This window comes from Solea solea, chromosome 7 (genome assembly GCF_958295425.1).
Source record: "Solea solea chromosome 7, fSolSol10.1, whole genome shotgun sequence".
Classification (NCBI taxonomy): Eukaryota; Metazoa; Chordata; class Actinopteri; order Pleuronectiformes; family Soleidae; genus Solea; species Solea solea.
This window is the reverse complement of record NC_081140.1, coordinates 4390054-4407056: the sequence shown is the minus strand read 5'-3', so window position 1 is coordinate 4407056 and position 17003 is coordinate 4390054. Positions and strand designations below refer to the sequence as shown.

At 40.6% G+C, this 17003-nt stretch overlaps 1 protein-coding gene and 1 non-coding gene across 2 annotated transcripts; one reads left to right on the top strand and one right to left on the bottom strand.

The window, feature by feature from the left end:
- Positions 1–3895: 3895 nt before the first annotated feature.
- trnad-guc (transfer RNA aspartic acid (anticodon GUC)) lies at positions 3896–3967 on the top strand. Its single transcript has one exon. It is a non-coding gene; the product is annotated as a tRNA-Asp (tRNA).
- A 7315-nt stretch (positions 3968–11282) lies between these two features.
- LOC131462738 (uncharacterized) lies at positions 11283–15373 on the bottom strand. Its single transcript, XM_058634230.1, has 11 exons — positions 15038–15373; positions 14400–14538; positions 14040–14265; positions 13657–13933; positions 13374–13551; positions 13183–13259; positions 12911–13091; positions 12444–12692; positions 12188–12359; positions 11800–11948; positions 11283–11635 (listed from the first exon to the last, which is right to left on the bottom strand). Exons 1-11 carry the CDS (start codon positions 15356–15358, stop codon positions 11457–11459), a joined length of 2148 nt encoding a protein of 715 aa, XP_058490213.1. The 5' UTR covers positions 15359–15373; the 3' UTR covers positions 11283–11456.
- Positions 15374–17003: the final 1630 nt, after the last annotated feature.

Here is a 17003-nt window from a genome sequence, read left to right as displayed (position 1 = left end):
TTGCTAAGAAAATCACTGAAGATCTTTATTCTATTCAGTGTGCCATTGTTTTTCTTTTCTTTTACAAATCTTCTATGTGCGTTATACATAATTAAAACCTTCTAAGTCAGGAGGTACCATTAGCCATATTTGTTTTTTCCAGCTTTAATTTCTCTTTGAGTTAACATGTAGACTATATCTTGTTTTGTTAAAGAAAATATTACATTAAAAATGTTTTTGACACTGTTGTGAAAAAGTAAATATAAACAACAATAAATAAAAAGAATTAAGATCTGTGTGTTGTACCTGTCATGTGTTATTAATTGTTGATTTGCACCTTGTAAATGCACAGAGCTAAGAGATAGCATATCAGAGGTATCAGATATAGAGCATATCAGAGGTCTTTTGTTTTGGATTTATAAACTTCATCAAAAAGTGTTACATAAGGTGCTCTTAATATCACATAGTTTTTTCTTTCTTTTCTTATTCTTTAATGTAAACACATGGAATCCATTATTCACCTTCATTTGGTTTGTTTACATTCACAATCATGAAATGTGCTCTTACCCACAAATACAGACAAAACCGATAATCTAACATCATTCACGATACAGAAACATGTTACTAACATTCAAAAACATATTGTTATCAAAACTAAATAATGTCCAGTGTTCTTCTTCTTCTTCTTTCTGCATTTATACATGGAACCACTTCTCTTTAATGTCGTCGCTGATTAAACTGAGTCACTGTGACGTTACAACTGAACCACACAATCAATAAGCACTGATGTTATGTCATTGTTTAAAGCAGCAGTTTCTCTGTGTGAGTCTGTAGTGACGTGACGTCATGAGCCTGCACAGATATTTGAAAATAGATGGTAAACATGTATTTATATTATTCTCAGTTAATGACCAACATTTATTTATTTATTCATTTATCAACTTCCACACTTTCATATGCTCATGTTCATAATATTTAATTCCACATCCAAGCATCGCACTGGTATAGCTCAGTGGTTACTTCACTGTCATTTCTTTCAGATACGCAGTCTTTCCCTCTCGAGGGATCGAACCACGGGCGCTGTCCAGTGTTTTCTCCTCTGATCCACTGTTTTCTTTTCTTTCTTTGGTCAAAAATACTCTCGTTAACAGCACATGTTTCAGTTTCCTTGTTGGTTTTACTGTCTCTGCTCTGAAGCTACATAACTATGGAGGATGAAACCTGACTTATGTATTAATAAATACAGAAATAAATAAATAAATGCATAAATAAATGTATTAATAAATACAGAAATAAATAAATAAATGCATAAATAAATGAATAAATAAATAAATGTATAAATAAATAAATGCATGAATAAATAAATAAAAGAATAAATGAAAGAATAAATATTTTTGACCAAAGAAAGAAAAGAAAACAGTGGATCAGAGGAGAAAACACTGGACAGCGCCCGTTGTTCGATCCCTCGAGAGGGAAAGATTGCGTTTTCTGAAAGAAATGACAATGATGTAACCACTGAGCTATACCAGTGCGATGTCTATATGTGGAACTACATATTATGAACATAAACATGTGGGTGTTACAGATAACATAATGTTTGGGGAATTAAATAAATAAATAAATGAATGAAATTTGGTAATTGAGACTAATATAATCACCATCATCTTTAATTTACCGTCTATTTTCAAATATCTGCGCAGGCTCATGACGTCACGTCACTACAGACTCACACAGAGAAACAGCTGCTTTACACAACGACATCACATCAGTGCTTAAAGATTGTGTGGTTCAGTTCTAACGTCACAGTGACTCAGTTTAATCAGCGACGACATTAAAGAGAAGTAGTTCCATGTATAAATGCAGAAAGAAGAAAAGAGAAGAAAAACACTGGACAGCGCCCGTGGTTTGATCCCACAGAGGGAGAGAACTGATGATTTCTTCGGGAGAAAAGTCAGTGAAGTAACCACTGAGCTAAACCAGTGCGATGCGCTCATGTGGAATTAAATATTATGAACATGAGCATGTGGGGGACAGAGTGTGGAAGTTGATAAATGAATAAATAAATGTTGTTCATTAACTGAGAATAATATAAATACATCTATTTTTACATATCTGCACAGGCTCATGACGTCACGTCACTACAGACTTACATATGGAGGACGAAACCTGACCATGTATAAATAAATAAATAAATGTGAACATAAATACATACATAAATAAATACGTAAATAAATAAATAAATGTATACATAAATAAATAAATAAATTTATACATAAATAAATAAATGCATAAATAAATACAGAAATAAAAAAAACATAAAATAAATAAGTGAATAAATAATTAAATGCATTAATAAATGTATGAATAAATACAGCAATCAATCAATCAATCAATCAATCAATAAATACAGAAATACAGAAATAAAATAAATAAATAAATGAATAAATAAATGCAGGAATACATTTATGAATAAATACAGGAATAAATAAATAAATAAATACAGGAATACATAAATAAATGAATGAATAAATAAATGCTTTACATTTATTTCTACATTTCTGTTCACCTACATTTATTTATTTTTTCTGTGTCCATATGTTAATGAGGTAGGAGGTCCTAACGTCAGTCAACAGCATGATTGGTCAAATCGGAGACCCAGACAAACACAAACGATTCCGGATCCCAAGCCTTCCTCCCTGTAACGTAACATTGCAAATCAGCTCCAGTTAACGTAATGTCCTCGACCGGGAGGTTATTGGAGACTGTTGTGGTTTTTGGAGACTCTCACGTGAAAGCACGTATCACTCTGCAGTTACTGTGCTCAACAAGCTGCGGGTGCTGCCGGGATCTCCTCCCCCTCCCACAGCACTCACAGGCGGTCAGTCTCACAGGAGCCTCTGCAGCAGTCCCAGGGAGCCTGCAGTCACAGCAGACCCTCACCACTCCGCGTCCAGGCTGCCGTTCCACCCTGGCTTACAGAGCGGGGTGTAAATGTCTCTTAACTCAGTCTCTCACAAAAAAAAATCACTGCATTTGATACATATCAGAAATAACATATCCATGGTGCGAACTACGGGGGAGCCAGGGGGGGTCTCAGCCCCCCAAAATGAGACATGAGCTCCCCTGGAAACATGATTTGTGAGTTTTGGGGGGTCTCTAAAATAGATAGATAGATAGATAGATAGATATCTAGACAGATAGATAGATAGATAACTTTATTTATCACCGAGGGGGAATTGGGTCATCGTAGCAGCGGTACAAAAAAATCAAAAATGAAATACAATACAATCACGATCCAAAAACAAAAAAGAAGAAATTAAGAAATTAAATTAAAAATTAAATGAAATTAAAAGCAGTGCAATACACAATGAGCCAAAACTGTACTATACACTATAAACAATAAGATGCCTAGCAGTGGATTTTAAGGTGCATATATGGTGCAGTAAATATTGGCAAAATATTGTTTTTTGATTGATTTGATGCGTGAGTGGAGGTTGGATTCGATATGTGTCGAAATGTGCTGATTTAAGGCAAGTAGACGTACAGACTTGTAATAATGGATGTGTTGAGTTGAGTAGGTTTTTTTGTAGCAGAGATGCAACCTAAAACCGTCACGTGCCGCCGAGGCGAGTAGAGCCGGTGGAAATCTGAGGCACGCGCAAGAGGGCACGTTTCACTCACTGAAACGTGCAGGCGTCCTAACTTTACTATGAAACGGGGAAGCAGCGCCCCCCAAATCCTGTTAGTGGCCAACAATATATTACATCCACAGTGTTAAGAAACTGCCATAAAGAATGACTGGAAAAAGTGAAGAGAGTCAATCGTAACTATACGTGTGAAAAATGGTGATTTATCTCGCAGCACTATCCATCCAAAAACGTGTTGTGGTCAAAAAGGTATCGTGAACGTGAGCACCTCCTCGTTAGTATAGTGGTGAGTATCCCCGCCTGTCACGCGGGAGACCGGGGTTCAATTCCCCGACGGGGAGATACATTTATTCTTTTTTTTTTCATGTGGACTAAAAAGTATGGAGGACGAAACCTGACTTATGTATAAATAAATACAGAAATAAATAAATAAATACAGACATTTATTTATTTATTCCTGTATTTATTAATACATTTATTTATTTATTGCTGTATTTATTCATTTATTTATTTATATATACATAAGTCAGGTTTCGTCCTCCATAGTTATGTAGCTTCAGAGCAGAGACAGTAAAACCAACATGGAAACTGAAACATGTGCTGTTAACGAGAGTATTTTTGACCAAAGAAAGAAAAGAAAACAGTGGATCAGAGGAGAAAACACTGGACAGCGCCCGTGGTTCGATCCCTCGAGAGGGAAAGACTGCGTATCTGAAAGAAATGACAGTGAAGTAACCACTGAGCTATACCAGTGCAATGCTTTCATGTGGAATTCAATATTATGAACATGAGCATGTGAAAGTGGGGAAGTTGATAAATGAATAAATAAATAAATGTTGGTCATTAACTGAGAATAATATAAATACATGTTTACCATCTATTTTCAAATATCTGTGCGGGCTCATGACGTCACGTCACTACAGACTCACACAGAGAAACTGCTGCTTTAAACAATGACATAACATCAGTGCTTATTGATTGTGTGGTTCAGTTCTAACGTCACAGTGACTCAGTTTAATCAGCAACGACATTAAAGAGAAGTAGTTCCATGTACAAATGCAGAAAGAAGAAGAAGAAGAAGAAGAAGAACACTGGACAGTGCCCGTGGTTTGATCCCACAGAGGGAGAGAACTGATGATTTCTTCGGGAGAAAAGTCAGTGAAGTAACCACTGAGCTAAACCAGTGCGTCCACTTCAGCTGGAATGTGACTTTATAAACATGAGTGTTGTATTAAAGCCCATGATGTGTTCTCACCTCACTCACACGTTTGTCTTCATCATATTTCACATGTTACTGCTTCACTGTCATGATGATTTTATTCACTGGTGCAGTGGCGGCCATTTTGACCTGTTTTAGCGGGGAAAGCACAGCTGATACTGATCACATGAACTCAATCAGCAACACAACACTCACAAAGTCATTTTCTCTTCTCTATTACAGTGATTCTCAAACATTTTTCAGTAACGTATGCCCTGTGAACATTGTTTTTGGCTCAAGAACCCCCTAACCAGCACAAAGCACTGTGGGTTGGGGGAAAAAAAGGCAAAACACAGTGTAGTGCCTTTAGTGTCTAATTTACTAAAAAGGTGCAAAACACTGCTGTGTCTTTATCTCTCTTGAACAATTTAGAATTAAAAAGGACAAAAAAAATCTATTCACAAAAGAAACAATTCACTTCAAAGATACATGAAGATATGTGCACATAAAATTAAGTCCTGGATGACCTGTAACTTTCTACTTTTAAACTTTTATACTCGGTCATAAACACCTCAGAGAAAAACTTTCTGATCACATTGTCACTTTAGATGACTTCACCATGGCTTCCAGTTCCACTGTGAGGAACCTTGGAGTTACTTTTGACCAGGAAATGTCATTTGATTCACACATAAAACTCATTTCCAGAACAGCCTTCTTCCACCTGCGGAACATTATGAACATAAGAAACATTCTGTCCTTACAGGATGCTGAAAAACTAATTCATGCTTTTGTTACATCTAGATTAGATTACTGTAACTCCTTATTATCAGGATGTTCCAACAAGTCTGTTAGAACCCTTCAGTTCATTCAAAATGCTGCAGCACGAGTTCTGACAGGAACTAGAAAGAGAGACCATATAACTCCAGTGTTAGCTTCTCTACACTGGCTCCCTGTACAGTTTAGAATTCAATTTAAAATCCTCCTCCTCACGTACAAAGCACTTAATGGTCAGGCCCCTTCATACCTGAAAGACCTACCTTATCACCCTAACAGACCACTTAGGTCACAAAATACAGGTTTACTAGTGGTTCACAGAGTCTGTAAGAGCAGAATGGGAGGCAGAGCCTTTAGTTACCAGGCTCCTCCTCTCCTGTGGAACCAGCTTCCAATGCCAGTTCGGGAGGAGGAGCCTCTATCTGTATTTAAAGTTAGACTTAAAACTTTTTGATAAAGCTTATAGTTAGAGCTGGTTCAGGGAAACCTGGACCATCTCTTAGTTATGCTGCTATAGACCTAGACTGCTGGGGGATTTTCCTGTGGTGCACGCACATTCACTCTCTCACATTCAGGATATGAATATGACTTTTTATATGTCATTAACCTTGTCTCTTTCTCTCCCTAGTTTGTGTCCTTCCTTCCTTCCTTCCCTCTCTCTCTCTCTGTATTCTCATCTTGCAGGTTGCAGGATCCAGATCCAGTTTTCGAGGCTATCCATATCATACATATCATCACCATTATTATTGTGCTATAATTAAAAGTCGATATCATTAACTGTATAAACTTGTAACTTGATACAGTTGTTGTGTATCTGCTCCTGGTCTCTCTCTCTCTCTTCTGTCTCTACCTCATCTCCCTCTTGTCCTTTCTCTCCACCCTTTCTGTTCCTCCGCTGTCCCCCATTTTCCTTTCACCCCAACCGGTCAAGGCAGATGACTGCACACCTCTGAGCCTGGTTCTGTCAGAGATTTCTTCCTGTTAAGAGGGAGCAACTAAAAAAGGGGGATATAGTCTGAGGCTTACCGGCTGGAGGAGGGGTTTGGTAGGGGAAGTGTTTCAGACCAAAACCACACCTCCAGAACGTGGACTGTGTTATGATTGGCCAGCCAACGAGAGCTTTCCCACTGTCCTGTGATTGGCCAGGTACCTGGAAGTGACATAAAAGATAGGCCAGCTCTCAGATACACAGCTCCCCCTCTGGCACGGTGGATGCTCTGCATCTCAGCAGCTACAACGAGAGTAGTTCTTCTTCTTCTGCGGTTGAATGTACGCAACCGGATGTGCCCGGACTAGTGCCGCACCAGGAGGCGCTACGGTGGTGAGAGGAGTGGTGAGGATTTCTGATGACGACATAAAATTACGGAAGGGCCGATCCGCTTCGCAGAGCCCAGGAAAACAATAAAACACTATTTTCTCAGCAGTGGCTGAACTGTTTGTTCTGAAACGTTAGGGTTTCATAAACGAGGTAATGACGCAGATACACACACACAAACGCAGCGTTAATTGGAGCTTCCGGTCTATGTCGCCTTTAAGGAACCAATAATCTTTTATAATACATGTACACAAATGTAAATATCAATTAATAAACTGAAAAGGGTTAAATTAGATTAAAGGGGACATATTATGCAAAATCAACTTTTTAACCATTTCAATACTTGTATTTGGGACTCTGGAGGCCCTACCAGTCGCCAAAGTGTGGAAAAAGAATACTCAGTCCTTTTTTCGTGGTCCCCCTTAGTGTAAGTATAGGTGATAAAAGACGCGATGTTGAATTCCCTGCGCTTATGACGGCAGCATGCGCATTTCACCGCAAATGTTACCACCCACCAATAAGTTTACTTCGAGAGCTCCACCTTAGCTCCACCTTGTCCCTATAAAATGCAAGAGTGCAGGCGAGGGAGGAAGAGCGGTATTATGTTAACGCGGAGGGACAAGTGTGCTGTTCGTGGCTGCACAGTGGAGCACAGTGTTTTACATAAACTTCCAGCCTCAGAGGATTTTACTGTATATATGAAGCTAATGTGCCGGATAAATTCAGCAAACGTGTGTTCGCACCACTTCGCATCAGACTGCACATTTTTAAAAAAAAGGTCACATATAGCTCATAATTGACCATTCTGACATGCCCTAATTAAAAATATTTGTTAGCGTTGCATTATTTGTCCGGGTGCATTAGCATCCCTTCCAAAGAAGGAGAGGGGTGAAGAAATCAGACCTAGCAGGGAAGACAGCCACCATGCAGCACACAACCAGCTTTACAAAGTTTAATCAGCGACGACATTAAAGAGAAGTAGTTCCATGTATAAATGCAGAAAGAAGAAGAAGAAGAAAAACACTGGACAGCGCCCGTGGTTTGATCCCACAGAGGGAGAGAACTGGTGATTTCTTCAGGAGAAATGTCAGTGAAGTAACCACTGAGCTAAACCAGTGCGATGTATTCATGTGGAATTAAAAATTATGAACATGAGCATGTGGGGGACAGAGTGTGGAAGTTGATAAATGAATAAATAAATGTTGTTCATTAACTGAGAATAATATAAATACATCTATTTTTACATATCTGCACAGGCTCATGACATCACGTCACTACAGACTTACATATGGAGGACGATACCTGACCATATATAAATAAATAAATGTGAACATAAATACATACATAAATAAATACATAAATAAATAAATAAATGCATAAATAAATACAGAAATAAAAAAACAAAAAATAAATAAGTGAATAAATAAATAAATGCATTAATAAATGTATGAAGAAATACAGCAATCAATCAATCAATCAATAAATAAGTAAATAAATAAATACAGAAATAAAATAAATAAATAAATGAATAAATAAATGCAGGAATACATTTATGAATAAATACAGGAATAAATAAATACAGGAATACATAAATAAATGAATGAATAAATAAATGCTTTACATTTATTTCTACATTTCTGTTCACCTACATTTATTTATTTTTTTCTGTGTCCATATGTTAATGAGGTAGGAGGTCCTAACGTCAGTCAACAGCATGATTGGTCAAATCGGAGACCCAGACAAACACAAACGATTCCGGATCCCAAGCCTTCCTCCCTGTAACGTAACATTGCAAATCAGCTCCAGTTAACGTAATGTCCTCGACCGGGAGGTTATTGGAGACTGTTGTGGTTTTTGGAGACTCTCACGTGAAAGCACGTATCACTCTGCAGTTACTGTGCTCAACAAGCTGCGGGTGCTGCCGGGATCTCCTCCCCCTCCCACAGCACTCACAGGCGGTCAGTCTCACAGGAGCCTCTGCAGCAGTCCCAGCCTGCAGTCACAGCAGACCCTCACCACTCCGCGTCCAGGCTGCCGTTCCACCCTGGCTTACAGAGCGGGGTGTAAATGTCTCTTAACTCAGTCTCTCACAAAAAAAAATCACTGCATTTGATACATATCAGAAATAACATATCCATGGTGCTAACTACGGGGGAGCCAGGGGGGGTCTCAGCCCCCCAAAATGAGACATGAGCTCCCCTGGAAACATGATTTGTGAGTTTTGGGGGGTCTCTATAATAGATAGATAGATAGATAGATATCTAGACAGATAGACAGATAGATAGATAGATAACTTTATTTATCACCGAGGGGGAATTGGGTCATCGTAGCAGCGGTACAAAAAAATCAAAAATGAAATACAATACAATCACGATCCAAAAACAAAAAAGAAGAAATTAAGAAATGAAATAAAAAATTAAATGAAATAAAAAAAATAAAATAAAAGCAGTGCAATACACAATGAGCCAAAAACTGTACTATACACTATAAACAATAAGATGCCTAGCAGTGGATTTTAAGGTGCATATATGGTGCAGTAAATATTGGCAAAATATTGTTTTTTGATTGATTTGATGCGTGAGTGGAGGTTGGATTCGATATGTGTCGAAATGTGCTGATTTAAGGCAAGTAGACGTACAGACTTGTAATAATGGATGTGTTGAGTTGAGTAGGTTTTTTTTTGTAGCAGAGATGCAACCTAAAACCGTCACGTGCCGCCGAGGCGAGTAAAGCCGGTGGAAATCTGAGGCACGCGCAAGAGGGCACGTTTCACTCACTGAAACATGCAGGCGTCCTGACTTTAACTATGAAACGGGGAAGCAGCGCCCCCCAAATCCTCTTAGTGGCCAACAATATATTACATCCACAGTGTTAAAGGGGACATATTATACCCCATTTCCCAAGTTAAAATAGTTCCCTGGTGTCCTAATGAACATGTCAGTGACATGCTTTGGTCAAAATACCATAAGGATGAAGCACCATAGCAGTTCAATAACCCTGCTAAACCCGCCCCTTTCAGAACGCTCCGTTTTGTGCATTGCCCCTTTACATGCAAATGAGACACAGGCAAACACACCCACTTCTTCCAGGGGGTGTGTCGAAGCCGGCACGCTCACGCTACCATGACAACACTTGAACGTGGACCGTGGGAGAAACATGGCTGGTGGAGGAAACTTTGTGGTTCAACCTTATATGTTTGAACCAGAGTCCGACCCTGAAGAGGAGGAGGTTACGTAGGGTGACCATATTTTCATTTGGGAAAACCAGGACACCTTGTCGGGGGGGTTATTGTTATTGTCAATAACAATAACTCCAATAACAAATGATAATTTTATTAAAAATGTATTTATTCAAAATGCTTGAGTCAACAATTCCTGTAATGAATGAACAGCTCTTTTTGAGCAATGCACTAGTGCAGTCCATGGATCTGTAACTGTTGTGGTGTTTCACTGTGTGAAATGACCATGCAGCCTCCGCTGCATTCACTGCATCCTCGTTCCCTGGTCTGAGAAAGTACTGTGTGATCGAGCTAGCACTACCCTCGCCTCGGACAGCTTTGTGCTTCTCTGTGTCCAGGTGGATTTTCAGATCTCTTGCACCTCCATTGGACACCGAGACATATGTGCCTGCTTTGCACACTGTGCACAAGGCTTCCCATTTGTCTCGACCCGATCTGAAAGCCGGGAAACTCTTTAGCAATTCGTCGGTAAACGAGCACTTGCGCTTCGGCATGTTGCTTGCGTATGACTGACAGTCACGTTGTCTACGTTCTGATTAATAGGGCTGACAGCATAGGGGCGGGGATTAGGCTACGTCGCACGCAGCGCCGTGGGCAGTGCCCTAGTGCATGTAAATGTAATGGTCCAAAGAAGGTAATTTTAAAAACCAGGACATTTCCTCACTTTCTAAAAATAACCCGGGACACCCGGGACAGGACGTGAAATACGGACATGTCCCGGGAAATACGGACGTATGGTCACCCTAGGTTACGGCAGAAGTTGTAGTATGCAGACTACAACAAGACGTGTCAGAATGGTCAGTTATGAGCTCTATTTGACTTTTTTTTTTTTTTTAAATGTGTTTGTACGTCGGTTATATACAGTCGCTGACTAAATACGGCGACCGTTGGCCGCAGTTTGTGTATCTCACTGTTTATAATACTCTAGACTTGTTTCAGTAACTTGCATGCTAATCCCGAGTTCTCCACGGCAGTGGGAATTCAATAGCAGCGTTTTTATTCTCAGCTAAGCCGTAATAACGTTACGTCATTGTTATGTCCGCCGACATCGAACTTACAGTCGAAAGGCAGTCTTGCTATTGTAAAAATGTTACATATGAAAGACTAGAATATATACATTTCTGCACAAAGTCACATTTGTACACAGCAAAATGTATTAAATATTCACACACACACGCGCGAGCTTTGTGAGCTGGTGTTGGGGTTGGGGTTTTCTGGGACGGAGACTTCGTGTGCCACTGCCCAGCTGTGTCGTCCGACGGATACGGATCGAGTACCCTGACGCTGAAGGCATCTATGTGGGGTTCAGACCGGCCCTCGACTGAACCTCGTCACATAGCGCTCAATCACCTCCTTCTGGTCCGGCTTTTCGAACTGTGCAGAGAGGTCTTCAGGGATGGACATTTGCAGAACCGCCTCTGTGTATGGACCAGGCTCCGGAAAAACCTTCTCAAACACCAGGTCCATGGTTTCGTCCACATACTCTGCAATAACAGAAAGTGCAATATTGTGTGTAATTGGTTGTGTGCATTTACTGCAAGTAAGACTTTTGTTATAGTGTTATTTATATAATATTTTATTTATCTAAGATTTTGTAAAGGCTATTGAATTTTTTCGTGTGACTTTCAATAAAGAAAACAAAACTTACTGAACGTTGCCTGCTCTCTCACTGGCTTTGCTGTGCATTCCCCTTTTTTCCACTTTGGAAATTGGAGCCTGAACAGTGGCTCTCCATCACAGTTTGTTGCCTGTGGACGGGCTGCGTTTTCATTGAAGTGCATGACTGCCAGGTATAGTCTTGGGAGACAAAAGAATTAAATGCTAAATGAGATTATGAACTGACTGTACATATACATATAACATGTAACAAGTTGAAGAATGCAGGACTCTGTTACCCTTTGTCAGCTTTTTGTATTTAACAGGTCAACAAGTTTATTTTCTATTATGATTTACACTCATTTAGCTGCATATCCGGCTTATTTCGGTGTGCCTGTATGTCCTTACGTAACTGTAATAACAGAAAAGACCCTCTTTACCTGCACAGCATTCCAAGAAAAGGAAAGACAACATTCTTTGGCGCGAAGCGTAGAATGAGGCTATGAAAAGCCTCCAGTGATGATGTTTGGTAATGAGGGCTCAGCTTCACCACATCCTTCATGACCCTCTTGTTGGTCAGTGCCTTCTCCAGTCTGCAGAAGGCTGGAGTTCCTGTGAAAAACAAGGCATTGTTAATAATAATAATAATCGGGTTAAGTAGAGGAACGATGCCTACACATGACAATGTTTACACACCTGCTGTCAACCACTTGCTCCTGTCTGTAGAAGTGCGGATTGGATGCAGACACTGGGGAAAAGCGGGGTCGTCGTGGGTGTGGACGTCCAGGACATGGTTCAAAATGGACGTCCACTTTGCAGTTCTCTCTGGCCCCGATGTGGAAGATGCAGCCGTCCAGTACATATGGTTTTTTATACTGCGAAGCCATTTTGTCAGTTTCTCACAGCCCTTGTTCTGTGAGATCTTCAACAGTTTCTTGGACAGTCCTAATAACACAAACAGTGTTAGTCTTTGATGTGCACGTACCGTAGTTAAATTACATAATAAACCTATCAGAAATTAAATCGCATTCAATCAGAATTGCATTACAAATAGGCAGGAGCACATAAGTGATCATGCAAGTGTGGACAAGCAAATGATTTACAGTGATCATAAATGCTGTTTTTATGCCTCTCAGTTGGAAAGTAACGCCACGGAATCATACCTTTTTCCATGTGCCACACATCGTAGTAATGTGTGATATTGGACTCCCTCAGGAACTTCTGGATTTGGGGGTGACGGTCTGTCACAATACTCTCCATAGTAACACCACGTTCCTCCAACAGAGCCAGGCTCCTCTTCAGGCCCTCTTTCTCCATGTGGTAGCTTCCCCCGACCTCATTACTCTTTTACATGTAAGAAAACAAAATCAAGTTAGATTATTTCAGCTGATTACAGGTACACTGTAACAGAGATGAATTACCGGCTGTCACTTAATTGAACCAGCTGTAAATCAATAACAGTGTTGGTCCTCAGGTCCATCATGGTATAGCTACCATACTTGGCACTATGTCCTAGAAAAGCAAAGTAAATATAGACATTTCATTCAATTTGACATTGTGTTTGCAAGGACACTTGTGAATAGATATATAAATGAGATTGTTATGCCACGTTAGAGTACTACATACCGGGAGAGTCTGCTCTCAAGTCACCACCAAGGACGACATTCTGCTGCTCACTGAGCTGCTGCAAAATAGCAGTCTGTGTCGTCTTCCACTTGTGCACAATCGCTGGCTCTATGTACATCCGAGCATGCCTTCTAAATGAGTCATATTTGAACATCTTCAACTGCATTGCCCGGAAGACCTGTGGTAGAGAGAAACAGACAGGACAGGCGCCCACACTTTAAATTGACGACAACATATGCTGTATTCCGTTACATTTATTGCTAAATATGTCCAAATGTAATACCTTCTCAATCTTGAAGAAAGAGGCACCAGTGGTATACACTGCGGTGGATAGCTGCAGGTTCCCAGCAGGAGTGCTACCAACAAGTGGCTGGCTATTCCACTTTCTGGAGAACTCACAATGCAGACACTGCTGTTCCACAGAGAGGAACGTGCCTAGCCTTCTTGACCGCACGTCACAGTTCCGCTTACACACAGGGCACACCTGAAACAGCTCCATTAGGCAGTCCTCATACACAATGTAAGTGGGAGTCTTATGAACAGGAACAGAAGACTCCTTTCTGCAATAAACACAAATGATTCACCAAAAATTAGACGAAGGCCAAGTAGAGGAAATTCACACAAATGATTAATCACATGTTTACGTTGAAAGATCAAGGAACTCACGTCACATCAGCGGACTCATTCAGGGTGTCCACAGGGTCATATGTGGAATCATGTGGCACCTGGATGTCAACATAACTGCCTTCTGCAGGCTCCTCTTCCTCTTCCACCTCTTCCAATTCTGTGCGTCGTCTCTTACGTGGTGTCTTTATTGGTGTTGGTGTCAAACACGGCAGAGCAGCTGCTGTGCCAACACCAACATCAGTTGAGGGAATATGTGTCTGCGTGTCTTAGAAAAAGACAGATAATGTTAATGTCTATGCAAACTTCTAAAAAGGTAAGCAATACCATTGCTAATCAGTAAGGGTACACAAATGCAGAAGATATCTAATGACGTAATACAGCAACTTCTGGTCAACTAACCTGCACTTCTGAAATGAGGTTGTAGAGTCTTCATTGAAAGCTGTGTTCCAGTTGAGCGTGTTGATGTTGCTGTTGGGGGGTCCGTCTGGCACGCCACATGATGACCCTTTTCCACCGGATGTGCACCGGATGTGCTAGCCTGAACGCAAAGAGCAGCGATATGTAATGCATGCCTTCCCCTAATTTGGCAACAAACGATTCAGAAATCTACCTACTTAATATGAAATTATAATAAGAAAGTAAGTCAATACATTAAAAGAAAATAGTCTCACAATGTATGCGTTTGTATCCTTAGTGCCGACCAGCTACCTCAAAAGTAACGTGGTTTGTCCCTACTGTTTGTTAGCTCGGAGGCTACGAGTCTGCTCGTGCAAGCAGCGCAGCAAAGAAACATGAAACTTGAAAAGTATACGAACGTAGAGCGTATTTCGCCGGCCACAACAACACACCACAGTCACCAAGTCAACGTCCTGCACTGGCACGGCATAAACTTTCAATCAGTCTCTAATAAAATAGCAGCAGGCAAGAGCAAACACGTGGTCACGTCTCTGGTGCTACGTTAGTTAATAGCAGTTAGCATGTGCTAGCGTTACACGAACAATGGCAAACAAAGCATACGTTTCCCAAACAATACTTACAGTTTGCTCCACAGCGGTGTCTCGACGGAGAGTTGGTACTGATCCCCCTTTCAGCTTCAATCTTCTGCTCAGTCCGGAATTGTACTGACCAAGGTTTACAAAGCAGTCCGACGCGAAGTGGTGCGAACACACAAACACACGTTTGCTGACTTTATCCGGCACATCAGCTTCATACATAAAATGTACCCACTGGGCACGCACGTCCCCTGAGGCTGGAAGTTTGTGTAAAACAGTGTGATCCGCTGTGCAGCCACGTACAGCACACTTGTCCCTCCGCGTTGACATGATACTGCTTTTCCTCCCTCGCCTGTAGTCTTGCATTTTATAGGGACAACGTGGACCTGAGGTGGAGCTAAGGTGGAGCTCTCGAAGTAAAGTGGTTGGTGGGAGGTAACATTCGCCAACCGTCAAAAGCGCAGGGAATTAAACATCGAGTGTTTTATCGCCGATACTTAAACTAAGTGGGACCACGAAAAAAGCACGGAGTATTCTTTTTCCACACTTTGGCGACTGGTAGGGCCTCCAGAGTCCCAAATATCAGTATTGAAATGGTTAAAAAGTTGATTTTGCATAATATGTCCCCTTTAAAGGGGACATATTATGGTTCTACCATAAAGACTACCATAAAGAATGACTAGAAAAAGTGAAGAGAGTCAATCGTAACTATACATGTGATGAAAAATTGTGATTTATCTCGCAGCACTATCCATCCAAAAACGTGTTGTGGTCAAAAAGGCATCATACACATGAGCACCTCCTCGTTAGTATAGTGGTGAGTATCCCCGCCTGCCACGCGGGGAGGCCTGGGTTCGATTCCTGGCCAATGCAACAATCTTTATTTTTTTTAGTATCTGGCATTTGATTTTCACCATTGCAGTTATTTTTTATTTTCATCTACATAACACACAACTTTTATTTGATAATATAGTTTGGATGTAAGGCTTGTAGAAAGAGCTGCACAGCAGACATATAGATTTATAGGTTTAAACTATAGGTTGAGTTTATCTACCTAAAGTCTTATCGCTTTAAAAATTGGAAAAAGTGTGTCAGTGTTTCTCCAGTTTCATTAATGTCGGTCTTAAATGTCATGATGAGGAGGTATGGGATCTCACTCCTTTGTCTAGGAGAAACCAGGTGGCTTCAGTCAGGGCAGGCCAGGCTGGCGAGTGGAGAGACCATACTCTACTCAGGACATCCAGATGACTCTGCTCCACACACAGAGGGTGTAGCGTTCATGCTTCAACTCTCGGATCATCACAGCCAAATTCCAAACCACGCATAAGAAAACAAACATCCAAGTGGTACAAACGACACTGATGATGAAGCCAAGGACCAATTCTACGACCAACTACCAACCATAATCCAGGCCAGGAAAGGAAAGGACATCATGATCTTGATGGGAGACATGAACGCCAAGATAGGGGCAAACAACAACGGCTTTGGGTCAGTCATTGGAAAAGAAGGAGTAGGGACCATGAACGACAATGGTGAGCGGTTCACAGCAGCGTGTGCAGACAACAACCTGGTCATAGGTGGGTCAGTATTCCAACACAAGAACATCCATAAAGCCACCTGGGTGTCTCCTGACCACACCACGGAAAACAAGACAGACCACATCTGCATTAGCCAGAAGTTTAGGCACACGTTGCTGGATGTCAGAGCTAGAAGAAGAGCAGACGCAGGTTCTGACTAGAGCTGCAACTAACGATAATTTTTATCATCGATTAATTGTTCGATTAAAAAATGTTCATTGGTGTTCGTCAAACCTGGAAATGATGATGTTCTCAAATGTCTTGTTTTGTCCACAAACCAAAATGATTGACTTTTAATAATTTCTTTGTTATCCAGAGCAAAGAAACGGAGAAAATATTCACATTTAAGAAGCTTAAACAATCAGAAATCTTGTTTTAACCATGAAAAAAGCTTCAAACCGATTAATCGATTATCAAAATAGTTGTTGATTAAT

Excerpts from the sequence above, each read along its gene's own strand:
- LOC131462738 (XM_058634230.1), bottom strand. The coding sequence starts at position 15,358 with ATGCAAGACTACAGGCGAGGGAGGAAAAGCAGTATCATGTCAACGCGG. Across the intron at positions 13,552-13,656 it reads CTTTCTTCAAGATTGAGAAG|GTCTTCCGGGCAATGCAGTT; the intron begins GTATTACATTTG and ends TCTCTACCACAG. Across the intron at positions 11,949-12,187 it reads TTTCTTGGAATGCTGTGCAG|ACTATACCTGGCAGTCATGC; the intron begins GTAAAGAGGGTC and ends TTGTCTCCCAAG.